Here is a 13,255-nt window from a genome sequence, read left to right as displayed (position 1 = left end):
AATACCCTATACAATCTGCTTTCTGATCTCACAACTACACTGAAGCTACTCTCTGTTTACCAAAGGCCTTTGTAACAGTTAAAGTATAATTTTCAAAATAGTAAAATCATACTCTCATAAAAATATTTTAAAAATTAAATGAATATATGGCAAAGATTTGATTTAACTCATTATAATGAATGAAGAAACCAGTAAAGATGTTAAAACTGGTTCAAATGAGAATCTGGCATATAGAGATTTACACTCCCCATGGTACAAAATTAATTTGCATGACATGAATAGGAATAATTTGCATTCATACGGACAGGAAACATTTGTTCTTTTTTTATCTCATTTTTTTTTTATTATATGAAATTTATTGTCAAATTAGTTTCCATACAACACCCAGTGCTCATCCCAAAAGATGCCCTCTTCAATGCCCATCACCTACCCTCCCCTCCCTCCCACCCCCCATCAACCCTCAGTTTGTTCTCAGTTTTTAAGAGTCTCTTATGCTTTGGCTCTCTCTCCCACTCTAACCTCTTTTTTTTCTTTTTTTTTCCCTTCCCCTCCCACATGGATTTCTGTTAAGTTTCTCAGGATCCACATAAGAGTGAAAACATATGGTATCTGTCTTTCTCAGGAAACATTTGTTCTATTATCAGCTTTCTTTTTTTAATTTTTTTTTTAATGTTCATTATTTATTTTTGAGAGAGACAGAGTGCAAGGGGAGGGCGGGGCAGAGAGAGAGGGAGACACATAATCCAAAGCAGGCTCCAGGTTCCGAGCTGTCAGCACAGAGCCCAACGCGGGGCTCAAACTCACAAGCTGCAAGATCATGACCTGAGCCAAATGTGGATGCTTAACCAACTGAGCCACTCAGGCGCACCCCTCTATTATCAGTTTTCTATATCTTAACTTTAAAAAAAGTGTTTTTTTCAAGTGTAATTAAACATACAGTGTTATATTAGTTTCAAGTGCACAATGATTCAACAATTCTATACATTTCTCAGTGCTCATCAAAATAAATGTACTCTTGGGGTGCCTGGGTTAAGTGTCTGACTTCCGTTCAGGTCATGATCTCAGTTCCTGGGTTCGAGCCCCACGTCAGGCTCTGTGCTGACAGCTCAGAGCCAGGAGCCTGCTTTGAATTTTCTGTTTCCCTCTCTCTCTGCCCCTCCCAAGTTCACACACACACTCGCTCGCTCTCTCTCGTTCTAAAATAAAATAAAATAAAATAGGGGCACCTGGGTGGTTCAGTCGGTTGAGCATCCAACTTTGGCTCAGGGCATGATCTCATGGTTCATGGATTCAAGCCCCACATCGGGCTCTGTGCTGACACCACGGAGCATGGAGCCTGCTTTGGATTCTGTCTCCCTCTCTCTCTGCCCTTCCCCAACCTGAGCTCTCTCTCTCAAAAAAAAAAAATAAATAAAAATAAACAGACTTACAAAAAATTAAAAAAAAAAATAAGTGTACTCTTCATTCCCCTTACCTATTTCACCCACCCCCAATTCCACCTCCCTCTGACAACCACCAGTTTCTTCTCTGTATTTGAGTCTGGTTTTTTTTTGTTGGCAGTGGTGGTCTCTTTTTCCTTTGTTCCTTTGTTTCTTAAATTCCACATATGAATCGAATCAGATGGTATGTTTCTTCCTCTGACTTATTTTACTTAGCAGTATACCCTCTAGGTCCAACCATGTTGTTGCACATGGCAAGATTTCACTCCTTTTTATGGCTGAGTCAAATTCCAGTGTGAGTGTGAATGTGTGTGTGTGTGTATGTGTGTGTGTTTGCATGCGTATCACATCTTCTTTATCCTTTATCTATCAATGGACACATGGGTTGCTTCCATATCTTGGCTACTGTAAAAAAAAAAATGCTGCAATAAACATAGAAGTTCATACACCTTTTTGAATTAGTGTTTTCATTTTCCCTGGGTAAATATCCAGTAGTGGAATTACTGGATCATACAGTATTTCTATTTTTAATTTTTTGAGGAATCTCTATACTGTTTTCCACAGTGGTTGCACCAATTTGCATTCCCACCAATAGGCCACAAGGCTTCCTTTTTCTCCACATCCTCACAAACACTTGTTTCTTGTGTTTTTAATTTTAGCCATTCTGACAGGTGTGAGGTGATAATCACATTGTGGTTTTGATTTGCATTTTCCTGAGGATTAGTGATGTTGAGCATCTTTTTATGTGTCTGTCGACCACCTGTATGTCCTCTTTGGAAAAATGTCTATTCAGGTCCTCTGACCATTTTTTAAAGCAAATTGTTTGGCTTTTTGGTGTTGGGTTGTATAAGTTCTTCATATATTTTGGATACTAACTCTTATCAGATATACCACTTACAAATATCTTCTCCCATTCACTAGGTGGCCTTTTTGTTTTGTTTATGGTTTCCTTCACTGTACAAAAGCTTTTTATTTTGGTATAGTCACAATAGTTTAATTTTGCTTTTGTTTCTCTTACATAAAGAGACATAATCCAGAAAAATGTTTCTACAACTGATGTCAAAGAAATTACTACCTGTGTTTTCTTCAAGGAATTTTTTGGTTTCAGGGCTCACATTTAGGTCTTTAATCTATTTTGAGTTTATTTCTGTGTATGGTATAAGAAAGTGGTCCAATTTCATTGTTTTGCATGTAGCTGTTCAGTTTTCCCAGCACCAAAACTTTCATCTACACTGTGCCTTTAACCCTTTTTATAAAAAACTGTAAAACAGTCTAGGCAATCAAGGACAAAAGTACATATCCCTAAATCAGAATAATATAATTTCTGGAGGGTTCTCTAGGTCTAGGAAGGTCCACTTAGACCTTAGACTTAGAAAGGTCTACCCATTTCTAAGTTGTTGACAATTTTTCCTAAAAACTGTCAAAACTCATCCTAACCTGCCTTCTCCAGCACAATGAAGAAAAATACTTGCCACCTTTGGTTTACATAATACAGCACTCACCTGGTTTCTCTTCTACCTCTGACTGATTTTCTTCAGTCCCCTTCACCAGTTTCTATTCATCTTACAGTATTCACCAAGATTTTGATGCATCTTATTCTATTCAGTACCATCAGTCATGCTTTGTCTATTAATTATATAGGAATTATTCCCATATCCAGAGTTCTAACATCTATAATCCCCAAACCTGAACTTCTATTTTCTCCATTTCCCATGTTGATATCTTAGCAGTACCTCAAATTCATTGATGACCTGAACTAAACTCATTCTTTTCCTAATCTAAATATGGTCTATTCCTGTGTTCTCTGACTTAATGTCTAACTGTCAAAGAGGTATAAAGGATGAGAATCTTTCATTCTACTGGCTCTCTGAAACTGTCTTTCTCAGACAGTCACCTAAACTGTCCATTGTACCTCTATAATCACTCTCTTGCATCTTCCCCTTTGTCATACACTTTTCCCTAATTAAAGCCTACATTATCTTTCAATGGACTGTTGATAAAGCCTCCACACTCAGCTGCCAAAGTTGTATTTCTTCAACAAATTTTTCTGACTTGGTCCCACCTTCTGATCTGAGTTCTTAAATAATAGGCATCTACTGTTTTAGGGCACCCACTTACTTTCTACTCATTCTACTTCAGTAACTCCAAAACTGAGTCCACCTGTGAGGCATACAACTGCAGCTCAGACAGAGGCTCACAACGACTGGTTCATAAACTGGTCCAAACAGAGCCACTGAAGTGCCACAGACTTTTGCTAAGATTTCTGGGGCTGAGCATATGCTTTTTACTACTATAGCTGCTACTGTTATTGCTATATTTTACCACCAGAGGACAGCCTGAGAAGCCAACCCAGAATAAGTGAAGTTTGGAGAGACAAAGAGGGAAATTTGGTCCTGGGGACATCTTCTGAGTCCTAAAACCAACTCATGTCTAAATCCACTTTCCTTTGGATTGTTCAATTACATTTGTCAATCAAGTCTCTGTTTAAGCCTATTTGAGTCAGGCAAAACTATCCAGAGTACTAAACCAAAAGAGTACTAAACAGTATCTCCTGTCTTTTCATGCACCATATGACTCAGTTATGAAATTTTCTTCCCTCAGCCTGGATGGAATTCTCTTCCTTCCATTCTGTGTTTGTTAAGATCCATCTCATACCTCAAGGCTCAGCTCAAATGCCTCAGTGAAGCAATCCTCTAAGACTGGAAAAAGAAGCAAAAGACTAGATTACACAAGGATTTTAAACTATGCTATGGCTTTCTGAACTTTAATCTAAAGGTAAAGAAATGTCATGAAAGGATTTTAAAGAGTAAAGAACACAAACAGATTTATAATTTTAAAAGATCACTCTGATTGCTGTAGAGAGAATGAATTAGAGAAGGGCAAGGGGGACAATGATTCATAAACTACTCAAATTAGGCCAAAAAAATGACAGTATGAGCTAAAGTGACAGTGGAGATAGAAGAATGTATTTCTGTGATTATTTTATTTTTGGATAAATCCCTCTCCATACTGTAAACTCTCTGAGGACAGAGAAATTATCTATTGACTTTCATTTACCCACAGAAATTAACAAAGTGATTGACACACAACAGAAATTCAAATATTTGCTGAATAAATTAATATATAATTAATAATCCCACCTGTCAATCGAGCAACTGGGCAAATAGTGTTATTATTTATGAAGATAGGAAACACAGGAAAAGTCAGTTTGTTTTTGAGACAGAGATAATGGAGAAGATGATCTTTGTTTTGAACAAGTTTAATATAACACAATCAAATAGGCAGGGAATCTATATATAATGGATACATATCTGGGGATCAGAAGAGAAATATGAGCTGAAGATGCTGATTTGTGAATTCTGGGCAAATGAATGGTAATTGACTTTTCAAAGAGAGATGAGATTGCCTACAAATTATGCAAAATGAAAAAAGGGTGGAGATCACAGACCTCAGGGGTATTTAAGGGTTGGACAGAAAAAGAGAAGTCAAGGAAGAACACTAATAGCTCTGGCAGAAAAAACAAACAAGAAGAGGATCCTCTAATTAAAGCAAAGGGAAGAAGAGGAAAGTGTGGTCAAATGTATGAAACAGTAAAAAGTCAAGGAACTGGGAATGCAAGCTGGTGCAGCTACTCTGGAAAACAGTATGGAGGTTCCTCAAAAAACTAAAAATAGAACTACCCTACAACCCAGAAATTGCACTACTAGGCATTTATCCACGGGATACAGGGGTGCTGTTTTGAAGAGACACATGCACCCCCATGTTTATAGCAGCACTATCAACAATAGCCAAAGTGTGGAAAGAGCCCAAATGTCCATCGATGGATGAATGGATAAAGAACACGTGGTACATATATACAATGGAATATTACTCGGCAATCAAAAAGAATGAAATCTTGCCATTCGCAACTATGTGGATGGAACTGGAGGGTATTATGCTAAGTGAAATTAGTCAGAGAAAGACAAAAATCACATGACTTCACTCATATGAGGACTTTAAGAGACAAAACAGATGAACATAGGGAAGGGAAACAAAAATAATATAAAAACAGGGAGGGGGACAAAACAGAAGAGACTCTTAAATATGGAAAACAGAGGGTTACTGGAGGGGTTGTGGGAAGGGCGATGGGCTAAATGGGTAAGGGGCACTAAGGAATCTACTCCTGAAATCATTGTTGCACTATATGCTAATTTGGATGTAAATTTTAAAAAATAAAAAATAAAACTAAAAAAAGAAAAAGTGTCAAAGTTCAAAAAAAAAAAAGTCAAGGAATGAAAAGTTTAAAAGCATACTTTGGATGAAAAGTGTTTTGATGGAGTAGGTGCAGGTGGAACCAAGACTAGTTTGGAGTGGATTGAAGGATGAGTAGAAGATAAAGACATGAAGTAAGCCAGTATTAGACATCTTGTTCATGAAATTTGGCTACAAAGGAACTAAGAAACACAGTTACAGGAGAGGAATGTACTCAAAGGGAGATTTTTGTTCCTCTGTTGGTTTTCCTGCTCTTACTGAGCTCTTATAGCATGTTTAAGTGCTGATTAGAAGCAAACCAAAAATAAAGAAAGGATGAAAGAGGGGCTAGGTGGCTCAGTTGGTTAAGCGTCCAACTTTGGCTCAGGTCATGATCTCAGGGTTCCTGTGATTTAGAGCCCCTTGTCAGGTTCTGTGCTGACTGACAGCTTGGAACCTGGAGCCTGCTTCAGATTTTATGTCTCCTTCTCTCTCAGCCCCTCCCCTGCTCATGTTCTGTCTCTGTCTCTCTCTCAAAAATAAACATCAAAGAAAGAAAGAAACAAAAGGATGAAAGAGAATAATGAAAAATGAGATTCACAACATCAAAACATCTATATCTATCTATATAGAGAGATATAGATACATAAACATCATGTTGTACACCTTAAATATGTACATTTTTGTCAACTATGCCTCAATAAACCTGTAAAAAATGTGAGCAGTTTTTAAAATGGGGTATAGCTGAAGAGACTGGTGAGTTTAAAATACACATTAGCATCAAAGTTAAATGAAGTAACTGTCTCACTCCTAAACCCTAGGCTTAAAGAAAATTTTAAAATTATTTATCAAATGCCTACGGTGTAAGAGAAACTATGCTAGACACTGCAGAGAATACAGCTCTTCCCCCAGATATTTGCAGAGCCTTGATACTTCTCTTTCTTTAGGTCTCTGTTCTCACATTCTGCTTTATTTCTCTCCACTTTTTACAACCTGATATATTATATCTGTTTTATTGCCTCTTTCTCCTCCTAGACTAGAAGCACCTCAAGGGCAGGGACTTTCTCTTACTGTTGTATCCCCAGTACCAAAATAATGCCTGCCATAAATATGAATGAAAAATAAATTTTTGATTGAATGAAATGGTACCTTCTCTTCAGGAAGAAGAGTTGCAATCTGTTAAATGAAAAATAAGTGAATATATGAGGACTATATAATATTTAGAAATTAAAGAAATAAATACTATGGTGATGTGGAAAGCAGTATCAAAAAATGGCATAAGAGTTACAAGACTGTAAAGCATCCCAGACAAGGTGATATAAACAATATTAAGGAAAAGGTGGTTATGTGGACTGGACCTTAAAGGGGTAAATAGATTCTTTTATGTGTACAATTCAATGATTTTTTAGTACATTTAAAGAGTTGTACAACCACCAACTTCTAGAACATTTTCATCACCTCAAAAAGAAACCCTGTGCCTCTTAGCTACCACCTCCCAACTCTCCCAACCCACCTAGCCCTAAGAAGCCACCAATCTACTTTGTCTCTATATATTTGCCTATTTTAGACATTTCAAATAAACATAATCAAATAATATGTGGAATTTTGTGACTGGCTTCTTCACTTAGCATAATGTTTTTAAGGCTCATCCATGCTGTAGCATGTATCAATACTTCATTTCTTTTTATGATTGAATTATACTCCATTGTATAGATACACCATATTTTGTTTAACCATTCATCAGTAGATGGCCATCTAGGTTGTTTCCACCTTTGACTATTACAAATTATAAATTATGAACAATAATAGTCCTGTGAATATTCATATATAAGTGTTTATGTGGTATAATTTTAATAAGAGATAAGGAAGGAATTGGAATATTTTATTCTTTTTTTTTTTTTTAAGTAGTCTCCATGCCCAATGTGGGGCTTGAACTCACAACCCTGAAATCAAGTCACATGCTCTACCAAATGAGCCAGAATTGAAATATTTTAAATCATTCAATCCCAAATATGACAAATTCAAGATAATGTTTTCACTGATGAGGCAAAGTGAATTTTCATAAAGCTTCATTTATTAAAGTCAAAGGACTGTCCTTTATTTTGCAACAATGTCCTTCTAACTTTCTTTTTAAATATTAAAGTATCCTTTTTAAACAAAATGATGGCAATATTAAAAGGTAGTTTTGTTAACTTACTTAGGTAAAATAAACTTAATTAAATCCATAAATCTAAGAAATGCTGTTGACTGAAGGAAATGGCATAAAGGAAAGAAGGTAGAAACCCACAAGAGACCCCTAATGCCAAGCTAAGGAGATTGCACCTTATTCTATGGTCAGTAAGAAAATGCATAAAGTTGTTTAAGTATAAAATTACTGACTCCTAGATGTCATTTCATTCAACAAACAATAACTGAGCTACAACTATATGAAAAGCACTGAATTCAGTGCTATGAGAACTGACTAAATAAAACTCTGTCCTTGCCTTTTTATAACTTAGTCTTTAGCAGAAGACAAAAGTCTCTCTATTCATTATTTACATCTCTACCCATTTTTTAGAAAGGGCAATATGTAGTAGTTAAAAAAAAAATCTTTTAAAAAGGAAAATACAGGACTATTCTACTGTGCTTACAAGTTTTATGTCACTCCCTGACAATGCGAGTTGCTGGGTGTACAAAGGTAAGCAATATATAACCCCTATCCTTTTTTCAATTTTTAAAGAATGTTTATTCATTTATTTCTGAGAGAGAGCGTGAGCAGGAGAGGGGGAGAGAGGGAGGGGGGGAGAGAGAGAGAGAGAGAGAGAGAGAGAGAGAATGAATCAGAAGCAGACTCATGGCTCTGAGCTTTAAGCACAGAGCCCAATGCAGGGCTCAAACCCTCGAACCAAAACGTGAGATCAAGAGATCATGACTTGAGCCAAAATCAGAAACTTAACCAACTGAGCCACCCAGGTGCCTCTATAATCCCTATCCTACAGAAGCTTACGGTCTAGATTTTATAAACTTATCAAATGATCTAGAAGAAACTGACAGCAAACATTTAATTAGCTATTATTCACCTAGGGCTTTCAATTTAGTAGCAAATAACAAACAAGCACTTACTACTACCAGTCACATTTTAAGCATTTTACATTTGTTAACTAATTTTTTAATCCTCTTTAACAATGTTATGAAAAAGGTCTTAGACCCATATTCACATATTATTAATACATTAAAATATATTACATTTATCATCTTTTCCCAGAATCTACTAATCAATTCTGCTAATGAGCGTTTTTACATACAGTTGCTGTATCATTCCCATCAGCACACCAAAAAAATCTCCTGAGTTCACATCCCAATCCAGGCACCATGTCATTTTTTGATCCCGTTACAGCAAAACTCCCTAAAAGAGCTGTCTGTATGAGTTATCTCCCAAATTCTCACCTCTCAGCCTCTCTTGGAAAGGCTCTGCCTCTGACATTACTTAAACCACACCTAGTCAAGGCTATAAATTCTAAATACAATTTTTAGTTTTCAGTCCTCATCTTACTTGACCTATCAGCAACACCTGACGTAGGTAAAACACATTCTTTGAAATACTTTCTTTACTTTGGCATCTAAGACATCATACTCTTCTGGGCTTTTCTTAGTAGATATTCCTTCTCAAACTCCTATGTAAATTCTTCCACAACTCCACAATTTCTACACATTAGAGTACCCGAGGCTCAGTCCTTGGACCTCCTCTGTTTTCTATTTACACCCACTTTCTTTTTTTAATTTTTTTTTAATGTTTAATTAATTTTGAGAGAGAGAGAGAGACAAAGTATGAGCACGGAGAGGGGCAGACACAGAATCCAAAGTAGGCTCTAACCTCTGAGCTGGCAGTTCGGATAGGAGGCTCGAACTCACAGACAGTGAGATCATGACCTGAGCCAAAGTCGACGCTTAATCAAGTGAGCCACCCAGGCGCCCCTACTCTCACTATAATGTTCTCATATAGTCTCATGTTTCCACTAGAATGTGACTTCAACAGGGTAAGAATGTTTTAGCTATTTTTGTTAATGCCAAAAGCCCTGAATGTAAAGCAATGTCTGACATATAGTAGGTGCATGACAAGTATTTGTTTAATGAATGGATGGATGAGTAATGGCTTTAAATATTATCTACCAACTGATGACTCTCCAATTTATACCTCCTGCCTGTAAATCCATCCTGAACTCCAGATTATCTCCAACTGCCGATCTGCCATTTCCATTTGGATGTGTAATACACATCTCCAACTAAATTGAGTTCAAAAGAGAACTCCAATCACCCTTCCAATGGCTTCTGCAACTGACTTCACTTTCTTGGTCAAGTACAGCTTTATCCTTCTAGTTCCTCAAACCAACAATTTTGAAATTATTCCTAATTCCTTCTCTTTCTCTCATAACACATATCCAATCTGCCAAGAAATACTGCAGATTCTGTGTTCAAAATATACTCAGCATTTGACTACTTCTTACCTCATCCAACATCACTGTGGTCCAAGTCATTATCATCTCTCACCTGGATGAATGCAACAGCCTCCTGTCTCTTGTCCACCTTCTCCCCCCCAATTCAGTCTGTTCTCAGAACTATGATCACAGAAATTTTTTCAAACTTAAGTTAAACTGGGGCACCTGGGTGACTCAGTCAGCTGGGCATCCAACTTTGGCTCAGGTCATGATCTCATGGTTTGTGAGTTTGAGCCCTGCATCGGGCTCTGTCCTGACAGCTCAGAGCCTGCTTTAGATTTTTGTCTCCCTCTCTCTCACAAACTAAATAAACATTAGAAAAAAAAAATTTAGGTTAAATTATGCCACTTCTCTGCTCATAATCCTGCAATCATTCCCACTTTGCTTTGAGCGAAAGCACAAATATTGACAAATCAGTCTGGCCCTATCACATCTCTGACCTCAACTACTAGCACCATTCACTATTCTGATCCATTTATATTGCTTCTTGTGCTGTCTCTTCCAAAGGTTAACCACATTTTCCCACCTCAGGGCCTTTTCCCTCACTGCTTTCCCCTTGCCTGGAATGCTTTTCCCTTAGATATCTGCAATTACCTGTTTCATCACTTTGCTCAACCGCCACCTTCTCTGGGTTCTTCCTGATCACCATACTTAAAACTACAACAATAATCCCATCTTACTGTATTCTTTATCCCCTTCCTCTGCTCTATATTTCTCCACAGCTTTAATCACCACCGAATACCATACCTGTGAATTTCTGGGACGTGTGCTCTGAAGGATAAGAATTTTTGTCTGTTTCATTCACTGCTATATCCCTGGTATTTAAAGCAGTGCCTGTTATAATGTAGGTGGTCAATAACCTATCTGTTAAACAAATGCTTTCATTTCCACGGGGGCGGGGGGGGGGGGCTAACAATCATCTAACCTGGTATTTCAGGGAAAGATCATAAAGCTTCTCTAAGATTTCTTTCAGTGCTCTGATCCCTAGAAGGCTTTATACTTTGCCTAGAAAGAAAAACTGTGCTTTGTCTAGTCAACCACAAGGAGGAGTTGAGAGGAAGAGCTGAGCAAAAGGAAACCAGATAATGTTTCCCTTGCTTTTCCTACGGCAACGTCAAGGTGGAAGAAAAGTGGATTTGGAGGTGCCTGTACTGAACGATTTTCTTCACACTATGAGTTACCTAGACGCACACACACGTTAACACCCAAAGCCGCAATCCTTCCGAATGCCACAAAGAGGCCAAGAAAAGCAATCCATGGGCCACTGCGAACTGGGTGTTTGTTTCCCTCCACCGCTAAGAATTCCCCGTAAAATCAAGGGAAGAGTTCCCATTAGTGCAGAGGCATGCAACTCACACAGGAGGGCCAGGGTGTTCCAGGCTGCCAGCACTCTCTGGCCAGAGAACTATTAAGTCAATTCTATTTAGTACTCAAGACGCCCTTAATTCTAAAACAGCCTAAGTACGGCCGCCCCAGGTCTAAATTCTCAGATTCTGCCCCCTGCAAGTCAAGTCCTGATTCATTAAACACCGAAACCCATTTCTCACGGGATTCCGACTCACCGCCACCTGTTGATGCCCACATTGGAGGAGCCAGCGAACCAGGGGTCGAGGATGTAGACGCAGCGGATGGTGTCGGCGCCCTGAATGCACTCCTTCAGGGCCGGGTTGTCGTGAAGCCGGAGCCCCTTTCGGAACCAGTGCACGGCGTTCACCCCCATCCCGGGGGCGCGGCGGGCGGCGGTCCTTGCCCAGTTCCCCCAGCGAGAAATTCAAGGAAGGAAGGGCCGGCTCATAACCCACACCTCCGCTTCCAGGGGAACCGCCACACCCAAGGAGTGGGGAAAGGGCGGCAGAGGGGGGAAAGGAAAAAATGAGTCCGAGGAGGGGACCGGAGAAGGAAAGGGCGCTGGAGGCGCCGCTGGAAGATGAATGGAGGCTGCCCGGTCAGGGGAGTCCGGGCGTGACGCCCTTTACGAGCCAGAGCCCGCCGCAACCGCCGGGACGAGGCGCATCGCTTCAAGGGCCTCGGACCCCGGGGCGTGAGCACGTTCCACGAGCCCGAGCCTCCACGACAGCCCCGGCCGGCACCGGCAGCCCCGGGAGGTTCGTCACGGAAACCTCGCCCCACCGAGGCGGCCCCTGAGGAGAAAACGGCCCGCCTAAGGCGAGCCACCGAGAGGGACGAGAGGGGATTCAGCCACAGTCGGCCACGCTGTCTCTCGGCCCGGGAAAGATGAGTGAGCTCGGAGGTGGCGGTCGAGGCCCCTGGACCGTTGCCGGCCGGTGACCGGTTCCGAGGCTGCCCGGGTGACTCCGCCGCCACCGCCGCGTCAGCGGCCTCGGCCACGCCCCCGGCTCCTCATTGGAGAGGGCGCTCCCCACGTGACCCCCGGCACCTCACGTTTCTGAAGTGTGTTTACTACAGCGGCACTGACTGAGGAATCGGCTCGCGATTAAGTCGCTTCTAGGGGGCGGCAGCTGCTTGATCTCGAAGCTGTCGACCCTCTCCCAGTCGCGAGGCTCCCTGCCTCTTCCCCTTTTCTCCGCCGACCGGTCACCTACAAGCGCCCGCGGTGACCACAGGCCCCATGTGAGGGAAGGCTTAGCCCCGCCCCCGGAGGCCGTGAGCATCCCCTATTGGCTGAAGCGACTTGAGACCCGGATGAGCACGGGGATGCGGGGAGTTCGCGAGCGCGCGCTCGCCTCGGATGGCGCGCGTGCGCTCTCGCTGCGTTCCAGAGGGAAGGAGGGCGCGGCCGGCGGTCCGGAGCGCGCTCTGGGATGCCTCCCGTAGGATCCCGGGAAGGCCTGAAAACAGCTGAGTGTCCTCCAAGAGTCGGCGGGAGAGGCTGGCGAGGAGTGAGGGCAGGATGAGTTGGAAGAAAGCGAGTAGGAAGCTCTGTTAGACTTCAAGCCCAACCTTGTGCTCCAATCCAGCTTTGGCCAAAGAACCCTACTTTGGAGTGTGTGGAGCTGGCGTACCCCCCCATTCTTCTGGCCCGCGTGGTGCGGCACGCTGGGACGTGTTCTGGGGAATAGGAGCACTGGGCAGGGCGGAATACCTGAATACTGTCTATGCATCATCAACCTGTTAGCCCTGATTTCTTAC

General features: G+C 41.0%; 1 protein-coding gene across 2 annotated transcripts in view; it reads right to left on the bottom strand.

Annotated features, from left to right (window-relative positions):
- Positions 1 to 12,695, bottom strand: part of CRY1 (cryptochrome circadian regulator 1) — a 99,104-nt gene extending 86,409 nt beyond the window's left edge. Inside the window, exon 1 of one of the 2 annotated variants that reach the window (XM_040490989.1) lies at positions 11,707 to 12,695. In XM_040490989.1, the coding sequence (XP_040346923.1) occupies positions 11,707 to 11,864 (158 nt within the window). In that variant the 5' untranslated portion in view covers positions 11,865 to 12,695. The remainder of the gene's footprint in view (positions 1 to 11,706) is intronic. The other variant, XM_040490990.1, reaches the window with a different exon arrangement.
- Between the last annotated feature and the right edge of the window lie 560 nt (positions 12,696 to 13,255).

This window comes from Herpailurus yagouaroundi, unplaced genomic scaffold (genome assembly GCF_014898765.1).
Source record: "Herpailurus yagouaroundi ecotype Mexico unplaced genomic scaffold, PumYag 182, whole genome shotgun sequence".
In the NCBI taxonomy this organism is placed as follows: Eukaryota; Metazoa; Chordata; class Mammalia; order Carnivora; family Felidae; genus Herpailurus; species Herpailurus yagouaroundi.
The sequence above is the reverse complement of the archived record's forward strand: the minus strand, read 5'-3'. Positions and strand labels throughout refer to the sequence as shown.